Raw genomic sequence first — 22,751 nt, forward strand, 5'->3', positions numbered from 1 at the left:
AAATTCGTATATCGTCCCAACCCTATTTGTCAATTGTGTCTAAACAGAGCGAGAGAGCCGAGCAGACACACACAGACAGGCACAGACACACACACACACACACACAGAGGCAGACAGAGACAGACACAGAGCTCTACATGTGATTAGACTAAGAGCAGAGCAGCAGAATCGCTGCTGACCGCTGTGAAGTTTCTTTCTATTGACCAAACATTGACTTTTGCCAGCCATGTTTACACATTCATGACTTCACGTTGGCAGCTCATTTCTTAAAATAACGTTGTTACCAATGTTAGCATCAATGTTATTATAACTGGCATGCTTTATAGTTAAACTTTTGCTCACTTGCTCCAACTAATAGATGCATATATTAAATGTACAGTTACTAGAAGTAAATGATAGCTACTAGGAACAAAATCACAAATATTAAAAATTAAATAAAATATAATTTTTTTCTGTCAATTGTTGACACTGTATCCATGCTTTTTGCCATTTCTGCTGCCCTGAAACGTCACGCAAACGTCACAACTCTGCAACTCGGGTATCACCAAATTTTCCCATTTTCCCACTCGTAATTACAACTGAGGGTCATTCATGTGCTCATAAATCATAAATACAATAAGAGCACATGAGGGCGGCATTAGAGTTGTGTGTGTTTGGCCACCTGGTAAATTTTAATTTATTATTGACCCTTTTTTTAAATTTTATTTTGGTCTCCATCTCCTGAAGAAAATATCTGAATCCTAAGATCTCCATTAGTGTTTGGTAGGGAGAGTGAACCACAAGTAGTGTCTCGAAAAAACAAAACAGGAAGTGGAAAGATGCTCTTAAGCTCCGCAGAGCTGAGGGAAACAGCAGAGTCATTGTGGGTTCATTACTAAAAGCGTCTCCTTTTGATATAACCACTACTGTGGTCATTTAATATAATCGACACTCAAGATCAGAAACACTTTTAATTTGTGCTCCAGTGATTTGTAACGAAATGATGTCTTCCTGCCTAAAGGGGCGTCAGATCCGAAAGCGCTTACATGTGTCGCTCTGGAGCGCTACAGCTTTGTTGTTTAATTTGAAAAACTGGAGCCACATTTCATTTAACATCAGTTATAATTTGTCCCAATCAGTCCCAGTGTTTTACATATAAGACAACGTATAAAATTCATACATAATTTCAGTGATGTGTTCAAGGATTGTGGGAAATGTGAATGATTTCTGTTCTCACACTTTCTGGTTTTGGCAAGCGGTGTAATTTTGGCGATTTTTAAAGAAAACATGCATTCCAAAACAATGTCCTTTTAACATATATAAATAAATGAATACATGCTGACATTATTTAACAAAAACCTGCCTTCCAAACCTGGTGTTTTCTTTAACAATAAACTCTTGGGAAAAAAAAGTCCAAAACATTTTTGGACTATCACTACCAAACAACACAAGTTTTCTATAAAAATGGAAAGAAAAAAAAAATCACCCAAAATTTGAAATATAAAAATAAAATAGTCAAGAAACTTTAAAAGAGGAAGAAGATGGGAACATGTTTTCTTTAAAAAAAAATCTTTGGTAAAATAAATAGAATACAGCCATTCAAAGTTGTATGTCCCTCCCCTAAAGCAAAACGGGCTTAATAATTATTTGGTAGACATAAAGACATAAAGACAGAATGCAAAACAACAAATTAACAAAAACTTAACATGACTGAACTGTTGTCACACATGTTAAAGCTAAATTATGGCAGAAATTGAATTCACCGTTAGTGACATTAATCCAATTAAATTTATAACACACAAAATATTTCCATGATTTTACTAAAACGTTCAATGGTATTTACTAGTTCCATTACTTTTCCAGGTCTGGAAAATGTGATTGTGAAATTCCATGACTTTTCCAGGTTTTCCATGACCGTGGGAACCCTGCATATAGAAATATGTGTGAACTCAGTTAAGACTGGTTTACTGTCTGCTGCTTTTTGATCCAGATTGAAGTGCAGAGACTGTTACAGCCTTTTGTTGTCCACTGGCAAAAATGATAAGCTTCATTTGCCTTCAAAATAAAAAAAAGACATCCTCTCAAAGTGAGGTCAAATTAGCGGTCCCCAGAGACTTCCCAGAAGCCATCACGCAGACGGATGCTCAGCTCACATCAGCCGAGCGCACACAGACTGCAGCGAGCATCTCTGAGAACCACAGACCTCTGGGTGGTCTTGCTGCGTCTAACCGAGCAGACCTGATTCCCATCCAACTTCTGACGGACCCGCTGTTTAACACTGGGAGGCTGATATGTGTTCGACTGCAGCGACACCCCGCAGGCTCTTCAGGCGCTTTATGACACTGCATGTGTGTGTGCATGTGTGTGTTTGGGCCTGCTACCCCCTTGCTCCGCTCCGTCACAAATCCTGTCTGCTAATGACTACCAGCTCTATAGGACCCGAGGCAGGAGGGGTTAAAGCCCACCAATTGAGCGAATAATGAGTTGAATTAGGAGATTTAGGGATGAGGTGGAAGGAGAAGGGGACGGGTGGTACTGAATGAAAACCAGAGGTGCTTACCGCAAAGCTGCAGAGCAGAGAGGCTGTGTGTTGGAGTGAAATGGGGGGTACAGCAGGGCGGTGGCGAGAAAGGCGGAGTGAGCGACGATAGAAAGTGCTCTGATGTAAAAGGTGGAAATCACTTTGCTGACTTGGATCACTTCGTTCAGATCAGATTCACGGACGTATATTGTTCGTTTTTTTTCCCTAAGCTGAGCGGTAGCATCAATACATAAACGACAAGGAAACATACTTGAGTATAGAGTTGGGCTGGTGTAAAAATTTTTAAACTGTTTTGATTTTAAGCCAATCAGCAGACCAGACAGGTTTACCAAATTTTACCAGGTGTCCCACATGATCCAGCAGTTGCCCCCGAAAATGATCATCTGACTATTATATAGCATCATGTAACACCGAAGCTCTGTATCTATACTGAATCCATTAAATATGCACTTCTGTCACTTACTGTGAACAAACCACGTAGCTATCAGCTGTGCACTTGAGAACAGAACCGCAGATGTAAACACTTAAAAGATGGTGAGCTGCCTACTTGATATCTCCATACGTTAATAATGTTACATTTTAAAACCAGAAAGCACATATTTTACATATGTCATTTTTACTGGAAATTACATACAAGATAGCCAGTAACAAGTAACATTAGCCTAGTTTGTTTTTAGCGATGATCATTAATCTCAACAGAAATGTTCAGCTTCCTGGCAATCTCCCTCCAGCCAGCTGACACTGTGTCTAGTTTTTTTTTGTAGTGAAAAAGGTTTTGTATGAATAATTTCTCATTTTAACTTCAAAATTTGCCGGTCCTTGTCTACTACGGCGCTTTCAAAGTGAGCAACAGATATAAATAAAAACACAACATCTGACAAAAGTTCAGCTTGTAACAGTGACGATAGTTCTTTTAACAGCTTGAAATTCAAAATGTTGCTATATTGGTAAAGTTTTAGTCTTTTTAATAGAATAACTCTGCCATGATGTATCCTCTCATTACTCCAAAAAGTAAACAAACACAGAGAGACACAATGTGTGCAATTCTTTTCCCTCTGCTGAAATTTAATTTCCTTCATGTTGCTGATGCTAGCCGCTGCAGCTCAGCAGTAAATTATGCATGACCTGTATGACACTTTGCTCAATTAGTAAGTTTGCAGACATAACATTATATTATATTATTATATTCAGCCGGTTTGCATAAAGAAAAATAAATAATAACAATAATAATACAGATGAGGCAAGGAAACTTCAGCAAAATACTTGGTAGCACATACCTGGGGTGGATTCCTTTCAGCATGTTGATAAGCCCAGGCTTTTCCACTGTATATATGGGTACTGTATCTGTAGCGATATGCAGCGCGACTGCATCAGTAACATCTTTGCACTGTGGTCGCTTTCCTGTCATATTGGACACAACGGGAAAATGAGTCCGCTAATGTCGGCTGCTTTTTACCTGCTGTTTGTGGGCTGACGTGACCTCATGCATCTCGGAGTGAGATACATTTCTTCCACTCGGCTGCAAAGTTTGCAGCGGACTGTAGTTTGTTCGAGATCTGACGCCGCAAAACAGAATCAGTTCCAAACGACTGGCGGGACTGTGCCTTTTTTGGGACTCTTCATTGTCATTAACACTCGCTGTCATGTTGTCACGTGATTGCATCTCTAGGAATTCAGCGCAGAATAGATCTGCATTTTGGTCTGGCATAACTCTGAATTGGGTACAGCGCTACTAAACACCTCCATTGTTATATTCTTGCATTGTTCTCACAACAACATTTACAGTCTTAATATGCATATTAGTAACAGCCATGACAAGGAGTCCAGGGAAGAAGAAGCACAGACAGGCAACACAGATATTATTACTGGAACAAATGTCATCATTGTGAGGAAATAACTTCTTAATCAGAACATTCAGTTCTGTTTGCTGGCAAAAGATTATGCGGGTGAGAAAAGCATTTCCATTCAGATGAAGCTGTTCTCCCTTTAAAAGCCTGATTTTGCATAATATTTGTTGGTGGGTTTGAAACTGATGAGCTTGGACCATCAAAAGGAAAATGTGCGTCTTAGTGTTTATCAGTTTCGAGGAGGCCAGGCGACAGTTTGATTTTTTTAATTTCCTGGAGCATCCAGAGAGGCCTCCTGTAGTAAGACAACTCTGAGTCCAGTTTGCTTGCTGAAGGATTGTCAGTTTTTGAATATCATCACCGTTCGCACTTTCATGCTTTATCTTGTATAATTTTCTCCTTTACTTGGTTTGAGGTTGATTAGTTTAAATGAGAGCTCTGCACATTGACATTTGTGAGTTGGCTGTGTAGGAGTTTATTTTTTTAATTTCCTGGAACATCCATAGCACCCGTCTTTGGTAATAGTGCTTTTAAAAAGTATTCTTTCACTATGTAAACACAGGAAGCTGCATTGTCATCCACAATTTCCAGTAAATTCCACCCAAACAGCCTCTTGGGCAGTGCTTTTTTTTTCCATCGCTGGTTTTCTTTGATTGCGTACATGTACAAATGAAGCAATATTTGGTTCCTGTGGCCACATATTTGACTCGGCCCCCCTCCTACTCCCTCGAGCCAAGCCCTATTCAAGTTTATACACAATGAACAACATTGTTCAAAAGACAAGGCGCTCCGAAACAGTCTGGAAGCCTTTGAAGATCCTGAAACGAGTCATTCCAAGGTTAACTTGGAAGACTTAACATAAACTCTCGGAGAAGAATGATTCATGCTGCAGAGGAGAAATAGATGACAAGTTTCTGTTCGCTGGATAATGAAAATATCAACTGCAGCAATAAAATGAACAGCTGCTCCGTTTCAAGAAGCACCAGTGAATTATTTTCATTTGTCTTTAATTCTTCGTGTACACTGTAGCAAACCTTTCTGTAAAATCACGGTAAACTACCGGCAACTGTAGTTTCCAGCATCTTACTGATATTTTACAGTGACATACTGTACTGTGTTTTATGGCATCTTAGTTTTAAGGGGACATTTGTTGCTGTAAAAGTACGGTCAAATTCTGACAGTAATGTACCGTTTTACTAAGTAAATGGCTGGCAGCTGTAGTTGCCAGCATCTTACTGTTATTTTCAGTCTCACTACCATGAATTACTTTAACAGTCAATTATAGTTACATTCATGACACCATTTTACATTTTGAATTTTGACATATTTTTACAGCAATTTTCACTGTAATAAATTGTGCCGTAAACAGTACGAGTATATTACAGTTACATTTGTAAAAGTAGAATTTGAGGTTTATAGCTCAGATTAGTTCCAAAAAGTATAGATATTTACAGTATTTTACAGTATATTTTTTAAACTGCTCATTAATGGAAGAATTTTGCCATATTTTTGCAGATTTTTTTTGCGGGTAGCTTCGTCAGATCAGTTCTAGCCTCGTTAGCCTTGTAAGCATGCAGCCAGGAGACGGACAGACAGTCTGTTTTCGGGGGGGGTGGAGAGACATCGGTGTGTCTCAGCAGGTGTAATTATCCGTCCGCGGCAGAGACACAGCGTGAGCTGATTGTCTTCAGTCAGAGAAGACAAGCTGAGTGAAAAACGTTTCTGCAGGACGACCTCGACCCTCCAGCTCATCACCGACATTTAGGCTCTATTGTTTACTGAAGGAGCACAACACACACGCGCACACACACACACACACACACACACACACACACTTCAATTGCCTCTCTAAATAGTCTCAACTCTGATGAGGTGCGACAGGGCAGAACAATCTTGGTGTTTAACCTGCCACCAGGGGTTGGGTCAAGCATTTTGTGTGTGTGTGTGTGTGTGTGTGTGTGTGTGTGTGTGTGTGTGTGTGTGTGTGTGTGTGTGTGTGTTTGTGCGTGTGTGTGTGTGTGTGATGCCTTTGCAGGTGATTTTCCTGAGTTAGCCTGTCAGATGAGCTATTTTATTTCTCTTGTTTACTGAAGTTGATTTGAAAGCTGCGGCGTGGTTCCTGACTGATGGGCTGCTGCTCCGTTCGTCATGTTTCGGTTGTCTTTGTAGTTTCTTAAATTCACCGGTCATGTTTGGCAAGCACGGGGTGCATATTTTATTAGTTATCAGAATCAGATCATTCATATCATATCGTACATAATATATCCTTCATATCATTTTTAATGAATTATTAGTGTGTTTTCTTGATAGATTCACATGCAGAGAAAACAGAGCGGATGATGAAATCAGTGCAGATCGCAGCCAGCCTCAGAGCAGCGCCGCGTCCTGTCTGATCAGCCCAGTTTAACGTCGGTGCTGAGTGAAGTGAGCTGCACAGCGCTTTCCCCTCTTGTCATGCCGTGCTGTGACGCCGGGTTCATGTAAATGTAGAGAGCAAGATAAAGAGCGAGACTGTTGTTTCTTTTTCACCACAAATAATGTGCGCTCATCGGTTTTACGACTGCAGGTAAACCCTCAAAAAATTTGCATCAAAACAAAGTGTGTGGTATATATCGATGAACTATGGTAAACTTCCTTCTGTCTAACCAGCGCCACGATATTCCTCCTCCCATGTCTCTCAGGCTATTGCTTAAACTAAAAAAAACCTTATGTTTGGCAGTTTTTACAGAAACCTGAACACTTTTTTGGCAATTTTTTATAGAGAACATATTTAAAAAATTGAGATTTATTTATTTTTCTTTTTTTTTTTAACATGTTTTGAAGGCTTTTTTTCTTTTAAAAGTTTTGCAGATTGTTTTTCTTCTTTTAAAATGTTTGGCTTTTTTCCCATTAAACTTTCTTGGCAGTTTTTATAGAAAGCTTCAATATTTTGGGTTTTTTTTCCTTAAATTTTTGAAAGGCATGTTTTCTTGAAAAAAATGCCAAAATGAAATTAAAACAGCCAGAAACAGAAATTATTGTTGAATTTTCAAATGTCTGACAGTCCTCGAACACATCATGTGGGATAAGGTTTGAAAGAGGGAGGTGAAGCTAGAAAAGAAAATGATTTTGGGTCCTTGAAAAGTAGAAAAAGTAGAAGAAAAGAAGAAGTCATGGAAAAGTTCTGAATTGTTGTCCATTAAAATGGGGACCCTGACGTCTGGATGCATAATGTAGTTACATTACTTAGAAGTCTGTGGAAGATTACTGAAACAATTTCATTACTCAACTTTTCCAAAACTTTCAATGATTTTCCCTGCATTTAATAAGCTTAGAGGGAGGCTCAGCCACAATATTTGTGTCTTTGAGTACAAATGTAATAATGTCATTGAAATAAAAACAGACAATTCTTTTGAATTCACAAATTTTAATTCACTTCAACGTTGATGAACTAAGATTTCATTGGAACTGCATTTGAGTCTAACCCTGATTCCTGTCATACAGAAAAGCACAATATCATCATACGCAGTGATTGGAGTCGACGTCGTCATTAAAAGGCAGGTCGTCTGTTGGAGTGTAGCAGCCGATCAGGATAGTCAAACAACATGGACACTATCCATTCGCAGATATTTTTTTTATACATACTGTATACTTGTACACAACTGACACCAAGCAAAAAAAACAAAACAGTTTGACTTGTTTTTAAATACTCTCGTGATTGAATTCGTCCGGCACAATGAAACTGATTTCACTGAGTTGTCCAAAAAGGAAAAAAACAAAACAACAGCACTCTTCTGATACTCCAAACTGGCTCAAACACTTAAAGTCACTCAGCAAAAATAAAAGTATATCAATAACAATTTATCCCGTGTCGGGTATTTACAGACATCAAAAGTGAAGAACAGAGTCGAACCTGCCACATGGCTCAAAAAAGTAGATTGTCATCAACTGCAGCAAAATCGCACAGTTTCGCTTTCTTATTTAACTCACTTATTATTTTTGGGAAACACTAAAAAAAATGGCATAATACAACATGACAGGCCTTTTTATTCACCCAATAACACTCAGTAACTTGCTTCATTTTATTTTCTTTCTCTTTCTTTCTTTCTTTCTTTCTTTCTTTCTTTCTTTCTTTCTTTCTTTCTTTCTTTCAGGGCAGAGCACTCTTAATGTCTCTTGTTTCCCAAACCACCGCCCAGCTCCGAAAAGCAATATTTAAAAACCATGGAAATAAAAACTAAAAATAGCACACGATGACAGCAATTCTAACCATAATAACAACAATAATAACAATAATGATAATAATAATCATGGATAAAGATAGCAATAAATAGGGTTGGTGAAGTTTAAGTGCGGGTAGGTGTGGTGAAACACAAGACTGTGGGCACCAATTAGAGAGCGGGAAAGAGGGGGAGAGTGAGGCGGAGAGGAAGAGTGGAAGGGGAGGACTACCGCACATAAAGTGACTGATTGTTTGGTTGCTGAATCTCCGCTCTGTCCTTCCTTTTCTTGACATTTTTTTCTCGCCGCACGTACGCGGGGCGGTGCCAGGAAGGGATCAAGAGTACCTCGAGTGTCCCTCCGCGCCACATCCTCCCTGATGTCCTCCCGCCAAACTGTCCACTGTCATTTTTAAACCTCACACTTGTTTTGTGAGGGACGGACGGAGGGAGGAGATCATCACATCCACATAATGTCGGTGTGAACAGGAAGTGCTCGATGGGCCCTGTGGTGATTCTGGAGTGTGGCGGTGAGGCGAGGGCAGGTTGTCGTGGTGGTCGGTTCCTTTTTTTTTTTTTTTTCACAATGAATTGAAGTTCGTGGTTGAACAGTTTTGTGCCGTTTGTCCACATTCTCAGGCAGCAAACAGCATTAGCAACGTCAGTGTGAGTCCTGAGGATTTATAAGATTGTCGAGGCCTCAGAGGCCCCCAGAATCCAGTTTATGACGGTCCCTCAGCAGGGGGAATCCAGCCCAGCACGTGGAGCAGGGACACTCAACTCGCTTTGCTTTGGGGGTAACTTTTGCAAAATGACAGGAGGCCAGGGGCCAGTCACAGCAGCCCCGTACATGTTTGTATGATATTAAGACATGTTTAGGATTTTAGGACATTTTAAGGATTTTAGGACGTTACTCTGATTTAGACCTTTTGAGGACTTTGTCAGATTTGAGGATGTTTCTAAGATTTTGGATTGAAGGACCTTATTTGAATTTTAGGACATTTCTAGGATTGCGGGAATTTACACAATTTCAGGACCTTTTGTGGACTTTTCTTGGATTTTTGGATGTTTCAAGGACGAAATGACAATTTAGGATTTAAGGACATTTCTAGGCCTTACAACGTTTCTAGGATTTCAGCACCTTACTCAAATTTTAGGACATTTCTCTGATTTTAGGATATTTCTAGGATTTGGAGATGTTACTTGGATTTAAGGACCTTTTACAGACTTAAGGAATTTTCTTGGATTTTAAGATGTTTCAAGGACTAAATGATAATTTAGGATTTAAAGATGTTTCAAGGACTTCAGGACAGAGAAGAAATTTCTAGGATTTTTTTTTTCGTTCAGATTCAGATTTAAGGACTTTATTCAGATTTTCAGACATTTCTAGGATTTCAGGTTGTTTCTAGGACTTTAGGACGTTTCTAGGATTTAAGGGCCTTATTTTAGGAAAATTCTTGGATTTTAGGATGTTTCAAGAACTTGATGACATTTTTAGGATTTAAACATGTTTCTAGGCCTTACAACACTTCTAGGATTTAGACTCAACTTTTAGGACGTTTCTCTGATTTCATGGCGTTTTTAGGACATGAGGGTCTTAGCTAGGACCTCTGTCAGGGGATGCGGTGGATCCTCCACTGGAGCTTTTTTTGATAAACAAGCTCTATTTTGATGCTGATTTATGCACCTTATGTTTTCTAAAAGTCCAAAAAAAATTCCCAGTGTGAATCACTCTGTTTTTACTGTGAATTAGAAAATGGTCGGGGGGCCACCTGGCACTGTATCGGGTCCGTACGTTGAGTATCACTGATGAAGGAAGTATGAATAATGCGACTGTGCTCAGACTTCAGAGAAGACAGACGGGATTTTTTTCAGGTGAAATCCCGCCTCCTTGGAGTGTCTTTTCTTGCGATTGGCTGATTAGGAGAAATTTGTCGACGGGCGTGAGCAGCAGTAGATTACCTGTTAATGACAGTTTGTGAGTGATTATCTAAATGATTTTTGGGGAAAACTGTCTTTCACAGTTAGACGATGGCTGCTGTGTCGTAGCACATGCTGTCTCTTTGCTGAGGTAATTTCACTCCACACATCAGGCGCTCACAGATGTCCGTCTGTCACTATAAAGAGTCGTTCTCTGAGATGTACAGTGTTTCAGCCTGATGGTCTCTTCACCTCTCACACAGTTTGTATGCAGCCATCCTCCATCAGTTCATGACCAGCTCCTCACTTCATCAGCACAGACCTTTCCTGCTCTCTCCCTCTCTGTCCTCTCCTCTCTGTGAGTCAGTCTCTACCTCTGGTACTCAGCCTGCTCTCTGGGACTGGATGAGGAGCTGCCGGGGCCCAGAGGGCCACCGGGCCGGCCGTGCCCCTTGTCCTTTCCGTCCTCCTGAGCGGTGTTGGTCCCTGAGGACGACTGGCCGGAGCTGGAGTTGGATCCAGAGGAGGCAGGTGGCTGGTTCAGCCCCCCTGCGCTCCCACCATTCCCCTCTGCGGACTGGTAGATCTCCTCGGCTCCGTCCTCGCTGGACTCCGGGTCCTCGGAGCCCGAAAGTAGCTCCTCCTCTCTGTATTCGCTGACGTCCACGCCTCCGCTGGCGGCGGCCCCCTCGCTCAGCTCCTTGAGGCGGCCGTGGTGCTTGACGTGGTAGCGCTGGTTCTGGAAGAACTTGATGATGGTGTGTTTGGGCAGGTCGAGCTGAGCTGACAGGGTGTGGATGGCCTCCTGGTCCGGGTACAGGCCCACATCCTGGATGAAGCTCTGCAGGATACCCAGGGCCTCCAGGGAGATCTAGAAAAGACAGAACGATAATTAAACCAGCTGCTAACAAATAACTTCATGCAGGGTTCAGACTTATTTTTATCAATAAATTTCCATGACTTTTTCATGACTTTGAGGTAAATTTTCAAGACTGTAAATTCTCTGAAATGACCATCGAAACTCCTTATCGGTTATTTTTCATTAGTATATGATTGCTTTTTAACATATATATTATTATACAGAGCAGGATTAGTCCTGAATATTTTAATATAACTCGGGGACTGTCGGTTACCAATGAGAGCAGAGGACATGGTCCAAAAAGTGACAGGCACATCAAATCATGATGAGGTACTTACATGCTCACTATATTTTGACATGCAACTTTAAACGGCAGAGTTTAAAAAAAAGAAAATGTTTGGAGATTCTTAAAGAAAACATTTTTAGCAATTTTTTTGTCTTTGAAAATAATTTGCAGTTTTTAGAGAAAACATTTTGGACTTTTTTTTTCTTTTTTTAATTTTCAGGGATTCTTAAAGAGCTTTTTCTTTCTTTAAAAAAATGTGGCTTTTTTTTATTAAAACTTTTTGTCGATTTTAAAAGATTTTTTCTTTTTTTATAGAAGTTCTTGGTTAATTTAAAAGAAAACATGCCAAAAATAACATCAGGTATAATTGTCCTTGTTAGATTTTCAAATTTCCAACATCAAGTGTTATTTTACAGGTGTGTTAATTCAACGACCATTTCTAAAACTTGTAGGGTTTATTTAGTTTTCCAAAACTTTTCCAGGCCTGAAAATGGCTATTTGCAAATGACTTTTCCAGGTTTTTCATGACCGTATGGTCCCTGTTTACGGGTCCTGATGATGAGTAACACTGTACCTTGGTGCGTGATCGTGGCTTCTTGTTGCTGCCGGCGCTGCCAACAGAGCCAGGTGGACATCCGCCTGCAGCTCCCGCTCCCACATTCGGTGCCCCCTCCTCGTTCATGGGGGCAGATAACTGCTCCTCGCGCATCGGAGACAGGCGGTGCTCCTTCATCGGGGCCGGGGGTGGCCTGTGAAGCGCCTGACGGGAAAGACAGAAAAGCTGATTGATTAATGGGGCACAGTGACCCCTGAACAAGACTGCAGCAGGAATATATATATTTTTTTAAAGATGAAATGACAACTTATGGCCCACAGACCAAATCTAGCCCCGACTATGGTCGCATTTTATATTTTATTGATCAAATAAGTGCCAGGAAAGGATCCCCCATCCTAGCTAAGCTCCTAATATCCGTAAACACTAGAAACTTCCTAAAATCTCTGAAATGTTCTGAAATCCTTGAAACATCGTAAAATCCTATTAATGTCCTACAATCCTAAAAATGTCCCTAAATCCTCGAATGTCCTTAATAATAGAAACACTTTGAAATCCTAGAGACGTCCTAAAAGCCTAGAATGTCCTAGAATACAAGAAATTTACTAAAATCCTAAAAACATTCTGAAGTTCTGGAAACATCCTAAAATCTGAGACATGTCCTAAAATCCGAAAAATGTCCTGAAATCTGAGAAATGTCCTTAAATCTCAGAAATGTCGAAAAATCATAAGAAAGTTCTGAAATCCTAGAAATGTCCTGAAATTTGAGACGTCCTAAAATCCTAGAAATGTCATAAAATTTGAGAAATGTCCTTAAATCTTAGAGACATCCTAAAATCCTAGAAACGTGTGGGGCTGCTGGGCCCCCGGCCTCCTGTCATTTTGCAAAAGTGGCCCCTGAGCAAAGCAAACCGAGTTTTTCTGATGCGTGTTAACTGATGTGTGTCCTGCACTTTTGATGCATACTTCATAACATAATATTTCCTGAGTATAATCTGTACTAGCAGTATACAGTAACGTGTATGATGCAACACATCGTTGAAACCACCAGTGACCAGTCTGCAGCTCCGGCACACAGTAGCCAGAGCTGCACGGACGGTGAGAACAAGTGTTTCACAGCTCACAGAGCGTCACGGTCGATTAACCAGCTCCGAGGCCGGCATGCTAACTGCTCCGCGTCCTCGGTATACCTTTGACCTAATGTGTGTAAGATTAGCTCCAGTAAAACGCCAACCACCTGTCTGCCAGGAAGTCTCTTATTTACAAACTTATGACACCTCATCACTATTTAACCAGCCCCACTCAACACCCACTCAGCTCCGAGGGTGGAGAGAGGACAAAGAAAAGTCATCGCTTTGGATGAGATTAGGAACAACTGCTGTGCTTCTAGTTTGATAGTTGAAGAGAAGAAAAAATGCTAAAATTGGAGAAAAAGTTGCCCTGATAAGGAAATTGTTTATGTGTTAAATTAACAGTAAAAAATTCGTTATAAATAGCTTATATTTTTTCCCCTAGACATTTTCCTCTAGCTTTTTAAATATAAATGTCTAAATGTACAAATTTCTCACAATTAGTGAAACATTTCTCATGAAGTTGCTCCTTGCCCTTTTTCCTCAATGATTTTGAAAAAAACACTCCCAATTTTTTATTTTTTTTTTTGATCAGTATGTTTTTAGTTTTTAATTCGTAAAATCTGATGGAAAACGGCCAATTTTTGTATTTTTTTAGTGCCTCAATTTCAATATTTTCATCAATAATTATGGTTTATTGACTTAAATGACCTTTTAGCTTAGGTTGTACAGATTTTAGGGATGTGAAGGACTTAAAGATACTAAGAAATACCATCATGACAAGCAATAATACAGATGGCGGACCATTTCTGTTGCAGACTTTAAAGGGTTAATAACTCAGATTTTTCAGTAATCCAGATAATGACAGTTTGGCACAAGCTGCTCCGTGTTTAAGAGGTTTTCAGCAGGATTTTTTAATGACATTATAGAGAAAAATGAGACTCGGTGAGGGTGTATAAATGTGTGTGTTGGAGCTGTGACCGTCGGCGAGGGGTCCCCCGGCTGTCAGGAGGCCGAGGGCTGTCTGACAGCAGCGGAGGAGGGCAGGATGATGTGTTGGGAGGGAAAGTGGGGACTTTGGTTGTTTGTCAGAAGGTAGTTGCTGTTGTGAGAGCGTTGCGGTCGTGTCCCGCCCGCTCGCTTTAAGAGCAGGGAGGGGCCTCCCCACTGGAATGCCCAGCTATAAATCTGTGGCGCATTAAAATTAAAGGACCCACATAAAGATAATAGTCATTCGCTTTTCTCTCCCTTCTCTTGAATAATAACAGGGTATTACTTAAATAATATCGAGGGCAGGCCAGACCATGAAATTGCTCCTATTTCATTCGCAGGGGCTTTATTTTCGGGGGGTGGAATGACCAATTTACAGGAATTCCTTTTCCTTTTTTTGTCATTTTTCTCTTTCCCTCCCCCCACTCTTTCCCGCAAAGTGACGGTTTTAGATATTCAGAAGAAGGCTGTAATGCTGGAGAACAAAAAGTGAGAGACAGAAAAACACAGATATGTAGCCCCTGCCCTAATGAGGACCACACAGCCACAAACATCCCCCATACAAACTTACTGAGACACTTAATAACTAAATTGAGGGGGATTGCGAAACCTAGCGTCTCCCCACCTCCACCCACAGACCCCCTTCATCATTTCTGCGCTGATTTGGGCTGACAGCAAGGACTCTTGGATCAATCGCCACACACACACACACGCATGATGCAACGATGGCGGGTCTGGTCTCCCTCACGCACTAATGATGATGTTAGAGAGCAGAGCCAAACACACAGGCCTGGTCGGCTCCTTCAGACTGTATCTCTTCCTTCAGCTGGTCATCCTCCGTCTTCTGTGCTCGCACTCGTCTTTACCTTTCTCCCTCTTTCCCTTCTCTTCTTCTACCCCACTATACGTCCTCCTTCCTCCGCCTCCCGCTCTCCTCACTTCTAATGCATCAGGACACTAATGAAGTGGGCCTCTGCCAAGCCAACATGACTCCACATCCAAATCAGCCCTGAACTGGTGGATGCCAGGAGCTCCCACCTCCCCTTGTCCTCTACCTCCTTCTCCAGCCCGTTCTCACTCCGAACTCTGCAAATAGCGCCGCTCTGTCAGTGCTTTCAGCGTACGAGCATGACGCCAAAAACCACCTTCCACGTCCAACTGGAACGCAGCAGGATGGCGTCAGATGATAACGTGCTCGGACAGAAAAAGTGGCGTTGATACTGTACGCTGATGGACGTCTGGAAGGAACCGGGCGCGTCCACGTGCAACACGCACGAGGCAGCGTCACATGAGAACGCAGCCAAATGAAATCAGTCACGTGCGCTTGAAACGCTGAAGGACAGCATCAAGTTAAAATGCTGACGGTACCATGTAATATATAGAGCGCAAGTGCGCTTAAACCGACTCTCGTGCAGGAGTCCAGAGCAGAGTCAGAGTCCTGACCAGAAGGATACCTAAAACTCATAAGTAGACGCAGTAAAGATGGAGGAATTCGGGGTGTAAAGATGTGATATAAGGAGCCCGAGGGCGCCATAGGGCAGGAAGTAGGGGTGACGGATGTGTCCAACAGACCCTGGACTTTCATGCTGGAGTCTGGTGTTTGCTTCCTGTCTGAATGTGATGTTTTTTTACCTACATCTTACCATGTGCCTCCTTCCCCTGATCCTAATTATCTGTTGCAGTGTGTGCTTTTGTTGACGTCCTGGTGTTGGTTGCCATGTGTTTTTGATGCCTAAACATAATAACATGCAGCGTAATGCCACCATGTGCTTGTGTTGACATTACTGTAGCGGCATCCTCGAATATCACCAGCAGATGCAGGAAGATACCTGCAGCGTAATACGCAGACACGGAAGTCCGCTGCAAAATGGCAACATGTGAGGGTTTTGGATGAAAAGGTGTTAATGTGTTAGTGTGAGCAGATAAACGGTTACCGCAGCGCCTTTAACCGTGAGGATTCATCCACTGCGAGCTGGAATCAAACTAACAGCTCTCTGTACATTACTAATACTTGCAAGTCACACTGCTGTGCAATGGCTGCAAATTGTGACTTAATACTTGTGATCTGAGCTCTGCAAATACAGAAATACACTCTTCACCTGCTCACACTGACCCTCACTGGGTTAGACTGTTATTGCAGCATATTTAAATGTATTTTTTCACTCTGCAAGCAAGAAAAAAACAGCAGCTCTCCAGTTAATACATCAATAGTCCAGGTTGCAGTGGTGCTTCATGGTAGCAAATTGCCGCTAAATAGTCACAGTCTGGAGCTTTTGCTTTTGTGTGTGTGTGTGTGTGTGTGTGTGTGTGTGTGTGTGTGTGTGTGTGATAGAGAGCGAGAGAATGCAAACGCTGACGTGAGTGTCATGATGGTGGTTAAGTCATTTTATATATTGCATGTGAAAGAAGCCGCGATACATCGAGAATATTCGATATATCACCCACCCTTTCTTCAGCCCCAGCCGCCCTTCACTTCCTGTGTGTGTTTGCCTCGTGCCCTTTGACCTCTGCTGTCTGTCACAGCCTGTTAATCAGCACATACTGTCTCTTACTGTCTTCGCTGCAGGTATTTGTTAAAGTGAGACTCGATATTTTTGGTTTACATAAAGAAATTCTTCTGAAAATCTGATTTCAGAAACTTAATATTTCAGGCTAGACTAATAAATCTGTAATTAACTAGAGCAAAATCTGGACCCTGGTACATAATTATCGACCCATTTTGTATAAACTTTCTGACTGGAAGCATTTCCAGCATGGCAAGATGACTTGTGGGTAATCTGTGTCTTCTTACGCACAATGTTTGGGTGCGTGGGGAGAATAAAAACCCAGGTGAAAATCATTAAACTCATTGACTCCTGTGGGTAAATATGATTAAAAACTGAAAAACAGGGAGCATTAGTCATATGTCATGTGGGGTCGGCTTACACCGCGGGGAAAATTACCGAGAAATGTAACCAACCCCTGCGTGTCACCGGCCAAAAAATCCTCCAAACTGAATGACAGAAAAGTTCGTCACTGCCTGACAAAATGACCAGTGTGACCTTTCTGAGCCCAAATTGACACGACAACGCTGTTTTTTTTACTTCACAAAATGATTCATGAGCCTGTTTCCTGACCTGTCACCTCTATGGTTAACGTTTGGTTAGTTTTAGGGATAAAAACGACTTGGTTAAGGGAAGGGAAAGACTGTGGTCATGGTTAAAAGAAAGCATCGACTGCTTATAAGAAACAGAGTAATATGAATGCTTAGTTTGCCCTAAAACACCCCGAACTCCTCCTTCTCCTTTTTTTTATGTGCTATAACAACACCAAAACATAAACATAATGGACATCTTTTTAGGAAATTTGAAGAGATGATTTTGGTTTCTTGGATAAGGACAGTTTTCATTGGCTTATTTGAAGCCTTTTACTCACAATGTGGTTCTGTATTTAACTTTATTATTTACATTTAGGTCAATTTAAACTTTTATTTGTGCTTATCTATTTGTTGATGACAGTTGCTAATACGTACAAGACTCAACTGACAAAACATATGGTGATCTTATGAAATATGATTCATATTATACATTAAAGTTCCTCTCCTGGCACTGATTAAACCCCTTAAAATAAATCTCTGTTCATCAAAATTACATACTTAGAAGTTTTTTTCTGTATAAAAATATCCTTTTGGCCATAAAATGGCTTTGAGGTAACATTACACCTTTGCCTCATTTGGTATGCCTGTTTTGTAGCATTAAATACGTCTTGTAGCATGTAAAAACACTATATGAACATGTTAAAAGAGGTCATTAAATAATCCAGTATAGATAATGGTACAACTGACTCAAACGTTTGTATATTGCTGCTTAAAAGCTAATACATCTTTCATATTAATAAGAACAGTAATATTACAATAACTCAGTAAAAAACACCCAAAGGGTCCTATGCTTGATGAGTACTTTTAATATTAATTTTCTAAGTATATTTAGCTGATAATACTTCCTCTTAAAGCATCATTATGCAGCTTTTAGTCGTCCAATATTGACCCATTCGGTAGATGGTCGGACCGAAGCACCAAAACATCTGACTGCGATGACGTGGGAATGAGACTCAGCAATAAACATAAAGTAAATAATGTTGCTTTAAGAAAGAGTTTAATGTATCACATTAGAAAATTTTATTTTTTTTTTCAAAGTAACTAAATACATCTTTCACTGCTTCATAACGTTAGGCGGGTTTCCATTAACCTTCACACTGTGCAATTTGAAATTGCAAATGTCAAATATGCCTCATGAAAACACCTCAGATTCGAAAAAACTCCCATTTATCACCAAAAATTTCACGCTTTCATGAGGCGGTATTTCAGACGATTCGAAAAAGCTATATTTGGCAAAACTGCAGTGCAAACACTTCTTTTCGTCTTTTCTAGGTCACATGATGCTGTGGCTATGAGCTCATGCTCATGATGCAGATGTTATTGCATCACATAACTCTGAGAAAGTTGAGCGAATCATCCGGAAATTTTGAATCCACAATCTGTGACGCGATCGTGGACTATCAGCTTCCAAAAATCCCTCATTGGGGCTCACCTTTTAATTATAGCTCACATAACACGCCTACGTGGCCTTAAAATTGAAAATAATGGCGGCTAGTTTGGTGTCTGCAATACAAATAAAGCTGCTAATGTTTTGAACATCCATCACCATGGTTACTTGGATGTTATTGCCAGAGAAGAAGTCACATAACATCACTCAGAAACACAGTCATCTCACGATTGTGTTTTATCGACATTCTGAAAAATTTGCTTAAGTTTTGTGCAAATCTGTGATAGAAATCCGCCTGATGAACAGTGCAAACTTAGCAGCTAACGTGAACAGAAGCTTGCAGTATATTTGCCTCTTTTTCACCTTCATTCCTGCCTCCTTTACTTTCGTACTCCTCCCATCTCTGACCGTTACGCTTTGGAAGAGACTACATGTCACTTCAGAGCAACACAATGCAGCCCCCGCTCTCCCAAAAACCACAAGCAGCAGAGCCCCGCGGCCAGACCGGCTCTTCTCATGGCATGATTCAATATTCCTGAAAAACTTCTTTCCCCTCTCTCTCTCTCTCCTGGCAGCTCTGTGAGTGCACTGCAGTAAAATGAAAAAGTTTTCTTTTAAACGTAAATCAAGGCAAATTACGGCGCAGAACTATGAAAGAATTATAGAACATGAAATATTCATCTTCTCCTTAATGAGCTCTGGTCCTCCAGGGCCCCTAACTCTCTCTCTCTCCCTCTGTGTTTTTTGGTGGGGGTGAGGGGGGGCGTCTCTGGTGTATGACCACCAGAGACGCCATTAACACAGAAGTAAATATGTAATGAAGGAAAAATCACTTTTCTGTTAGTTTTGTGCATGACTTCACCTTTCCTGTTAATCAGTGTTTCTTTTTATTTAATGCGTCTCTGCCTTTCTGTCTGTCTGACCGTCTGTCTCTCTCTCACTCTTATGTTTGTGTGTGTGTGTGTGTGTGTGTGTGTGTGTGTGTGTGTGTGTTGTTGTGATCCATGAGGACTGGATCCAGGCTAGGGGAGTGGATGAGTCACTGCACATTTCCTTTTTTATAAAATAATGTTTCTTTGATGAAAAACTGTATACACGTAAGGTTATTGAGGCGAGCTGGGAGTGCAGCTCAGTGTGTGTGTGTGTGTGTGTGTGTGTGTGTGTGTGTGTGTGTGTGTGTGTGTGTGTGTGTGTGTGTGTGTGTTTATGTGGTAATAATTGTGTGCATGCACTTGTGTAGTTGCATTTTTTTTCCTTCAAACTGTGTGTGGTATTCATTCCATTTATCTGCAATTAAACAATTAAGTTAATTGTGGTTTGCCAAAAAATCCCAAACTCCACCCTGCAACAGTGAATACTAAGAGGCCACCGGGACGCAGAGACGACTGGAGGGGAGGGGGGCGAGAGAGACGAGGAGGGGAGGGGCAGCTACTTAATCTCAAAGTGAATAAATCAGGAATACAAATAAATTGTTGTAGCTCTGACAATCTTCCCCAGATGTAAAATAAATTCTGTTACATTCTGGTAGAAAACAGCAGAAAATTATTTATTATCACAATGCAGAGAGGAGGGAGTGTCAATACATTTTTCTATTGATAATTAATAGTACAACTGAACGATTTGATGTTATGCTAACTGTAACCGGCTATGATCTAAAAGCTGTCAAGCCTTTAGTTGCATGTTTGAACTTTTCTCGTCATAAATCTTTAGTCTGAACTGAACAGTTTATAAACAGGGGTGTAGACCACAAGTTTTATCATGACACAGTATTATAAAAGATTCTTTGGACTACGAATTTTTTAAAGTCTGCCGCAGTCCGATTTTAATTCGATTCAGTTCAGGGGCTGCAGTCTACATGAAAAGATATCACTAAATACCCTCGTTTTCTTTTTCTTGGCTGCTCGTCATCGTCTGCCTGGTATCTAATATTTTGGAAGGTGTGTTTGGACAGAAATAGTGACACAGATGTGTGGGAAGTTACAAAATAAAGGCATGTCTCACGGGGCCGTTTACATAGCAACGGTTCTTGCATGAAACGTTGAAACTTTTGTTGCGGTTTGGCCTTTTGTCCACAGGACAACAGCATTTTGGGGCCTGAAAATGCAAACTTTTTACATCGCGATCCCGAGTGTAATCTTTTGAAAACGCCACCCCTGGCCTGGCGTGCATACTACAGAGTTTTCGGTTGTTTTTGTGGATCCGTGTACACGAGGATCGTTTTCACAATGTTATCATATGAATGTGATTTTTTTTTTTTTAACCCAAAATAGAGACCTTTTTTCCGTTTTTAGTCGAGCCGCTCTCATCGAAACGTGTCCTTAGAGTTGATGATGTGGAACATGTTATCGCTTTGCATCATTAATCCTTGAATTGATATATTGAGTCATTTCAGTTTGTGTTTATGCTTTTATTTATCAGGTGTTTGTGGCCCTATGTCCTTTTTAATGTATATTATGATTGTACACCTGCATTTGTAATGTTTATGTGTATTTTGTATATATATATCAGGTGGCAGTTCATAGGAGTTTGGCTTGGAAACTGAAACTCAGTTACTCAATCTGCAAAAAAACTAGCATAAGCTGCAATTCAGTTCTTATCAAGAGATCAGTCTTATAATGGAGCATTACGTTTGTGTTTTTATGCTCTTGTTGACAGTATGCCAGATTTTAAGTGCTGTAACTTTTACATCAGGAATAGTGGTCAGTGAGTCGGATGTTTGTTTGATATGCATAATGAATAAGATGGTAAATCTACACACACAGTACTTACAGATACTGCGTCGATGTGTTTGAGAGAGCGGCGGGTTTGTTTTTCCAGCCCGTGAAGAATCATGCAATCTTTTAAAGGGGCGCGCAGCTAATTTTACACATCGAGCTCAGTTTACTCATCGGGGGAAGCCCCTCCCCGCTGGTTGTGTAATGGCTGTGGTGGGAACTTTCCAAACTCTGAGAAAGTAATACCTGATGATGTCATCAGGGTTGTCTTGGCTCGGGCTTTAAAACAGAAAGTTTGTGTTTCGAAATCAGGGAGTGGAGTTTAAAATGCGTGGGCATTTGCCAGGCGGTTTAATGAAGAGACACTGTTGAGTTGCATTATGGGAAGTGCAGCAGTTTCAGAGCTTGATGCATGTAAAGGAGTACTGTTTAAATCAGGACTCTCGGCCTCTGCTGCGCCAAATTTGACCGCTCTTGCTTTAACCCTTTAGAACGTGGATCGACATCACTTTTCTCCTGCTGTGTTTGACTTGAGAGACTTTTTGAAAACAAGGTGAAAAAGGCAGTGAGCAACTTGGCAAGTAATGTCCAGTAAATTGGGAGAAAAAAATAAAAGCTGATAAGAAAATGAGCAGAAAATTAACTGTGGGAGATTGTTAGATATTATTCACAAAAAGGAAAAAATGTCCAGAAAAATAAGTTTATTTTTTCAACTTTTTATTATTTAAGTTTTTTGTTGTTTTTTTTTTAGAGAAATCCACGCGCCCGGAAAGCATGTTTTCTTTTTTTAAAAATCGCCAACATTATACTGCTTATCATAGTCAGAAACTGTAAAAAGAGTTTGTTTTGGGATTTTCAAATTTCCGACAGTCTTTGAACACATCATTGAAGACACTGAATTTATGTTTAGATCTTTGAAAAAAAACACTGGGCGAGAAACAAAAGTCCTTGAAAAGTGATTTAAAAGTTCTGACATGTTGTCCATGAAAATGTGTGGGAACCCTGCGTCTGCCTCGGTGTTGACAGGAACTATTTGTTGTTGCTTTGGCGATGAGCACTTTTTGTTTGTGATGCCGGTGAAGCACCTTTAGACTGAAGTGAGACAGAAAAGAGAAGAAGAGGAGCAGAAGGAGGAGGAAGGGCAAAGTGGTTGTTACGTCTTGTTCTAGTCCACCACTCCTGGGGTCTCAGCCTCGGTGAGCGGTCACACACACACACACATAAACAACCCCTTGACTTGCAGTAGAAATCAATTTAGCAAAAACAATA

At 40.7% G+C, this 22,751-nt stretch overlaps 1 protein-coding gene across 3 annotated transcripts in view; it reads right to left on the minus strand.

Annotated features, from left to right (window-relative positions):
* Positions 1 to 7,754: 7,754 nt before the first annotated feature.
* satb2 (SATB homeobox 2) overlaps positions 7,755 to 22,751 on the minus strand; it is a 131,656-nt gene continuing 116,659 nt past the window's right edge. For 2 of the 3 annotated variants that reach the window (XM_088083724.1, XM_088083723.1), the window contains exons 14-15: positions 12,207 to 12,413; positions 7,755 to 11,358 (exon numbers count right to left, since the gene is read on the minus strand). In XM_088083724.1, the coding sequence (XP_087939850.1) occupies positions 10,858 to 11,358; positions 12,207 to 12,413 (708 nt within the window). In that variant the 3' untranslated portion in view covers positions 7,755 to 10,857. The remainder of the gene's footprint in view (positions 11,359 to 12,206; positions 12,414 to 22,751) is intronic. The other variant, XM_088083725.1, reaches the window with a different exon arrangement.

This window comes from Plectropomus leopardus, chromosome 10 (assembly GCF_026936395.1).
Source record: "Plectropomus leopardus strain MGB_pleo_1.0 chromosome 10, ASM2693639v1, whole genome shotgun sequence".
NCBI classification, from domain to species: domain Eukaryota; kingdom Metazoa; phylum Chordata; class Actinopteri; order Perciformes; family Serranidae; genus Plectropomus; species Plectropomus leopardus.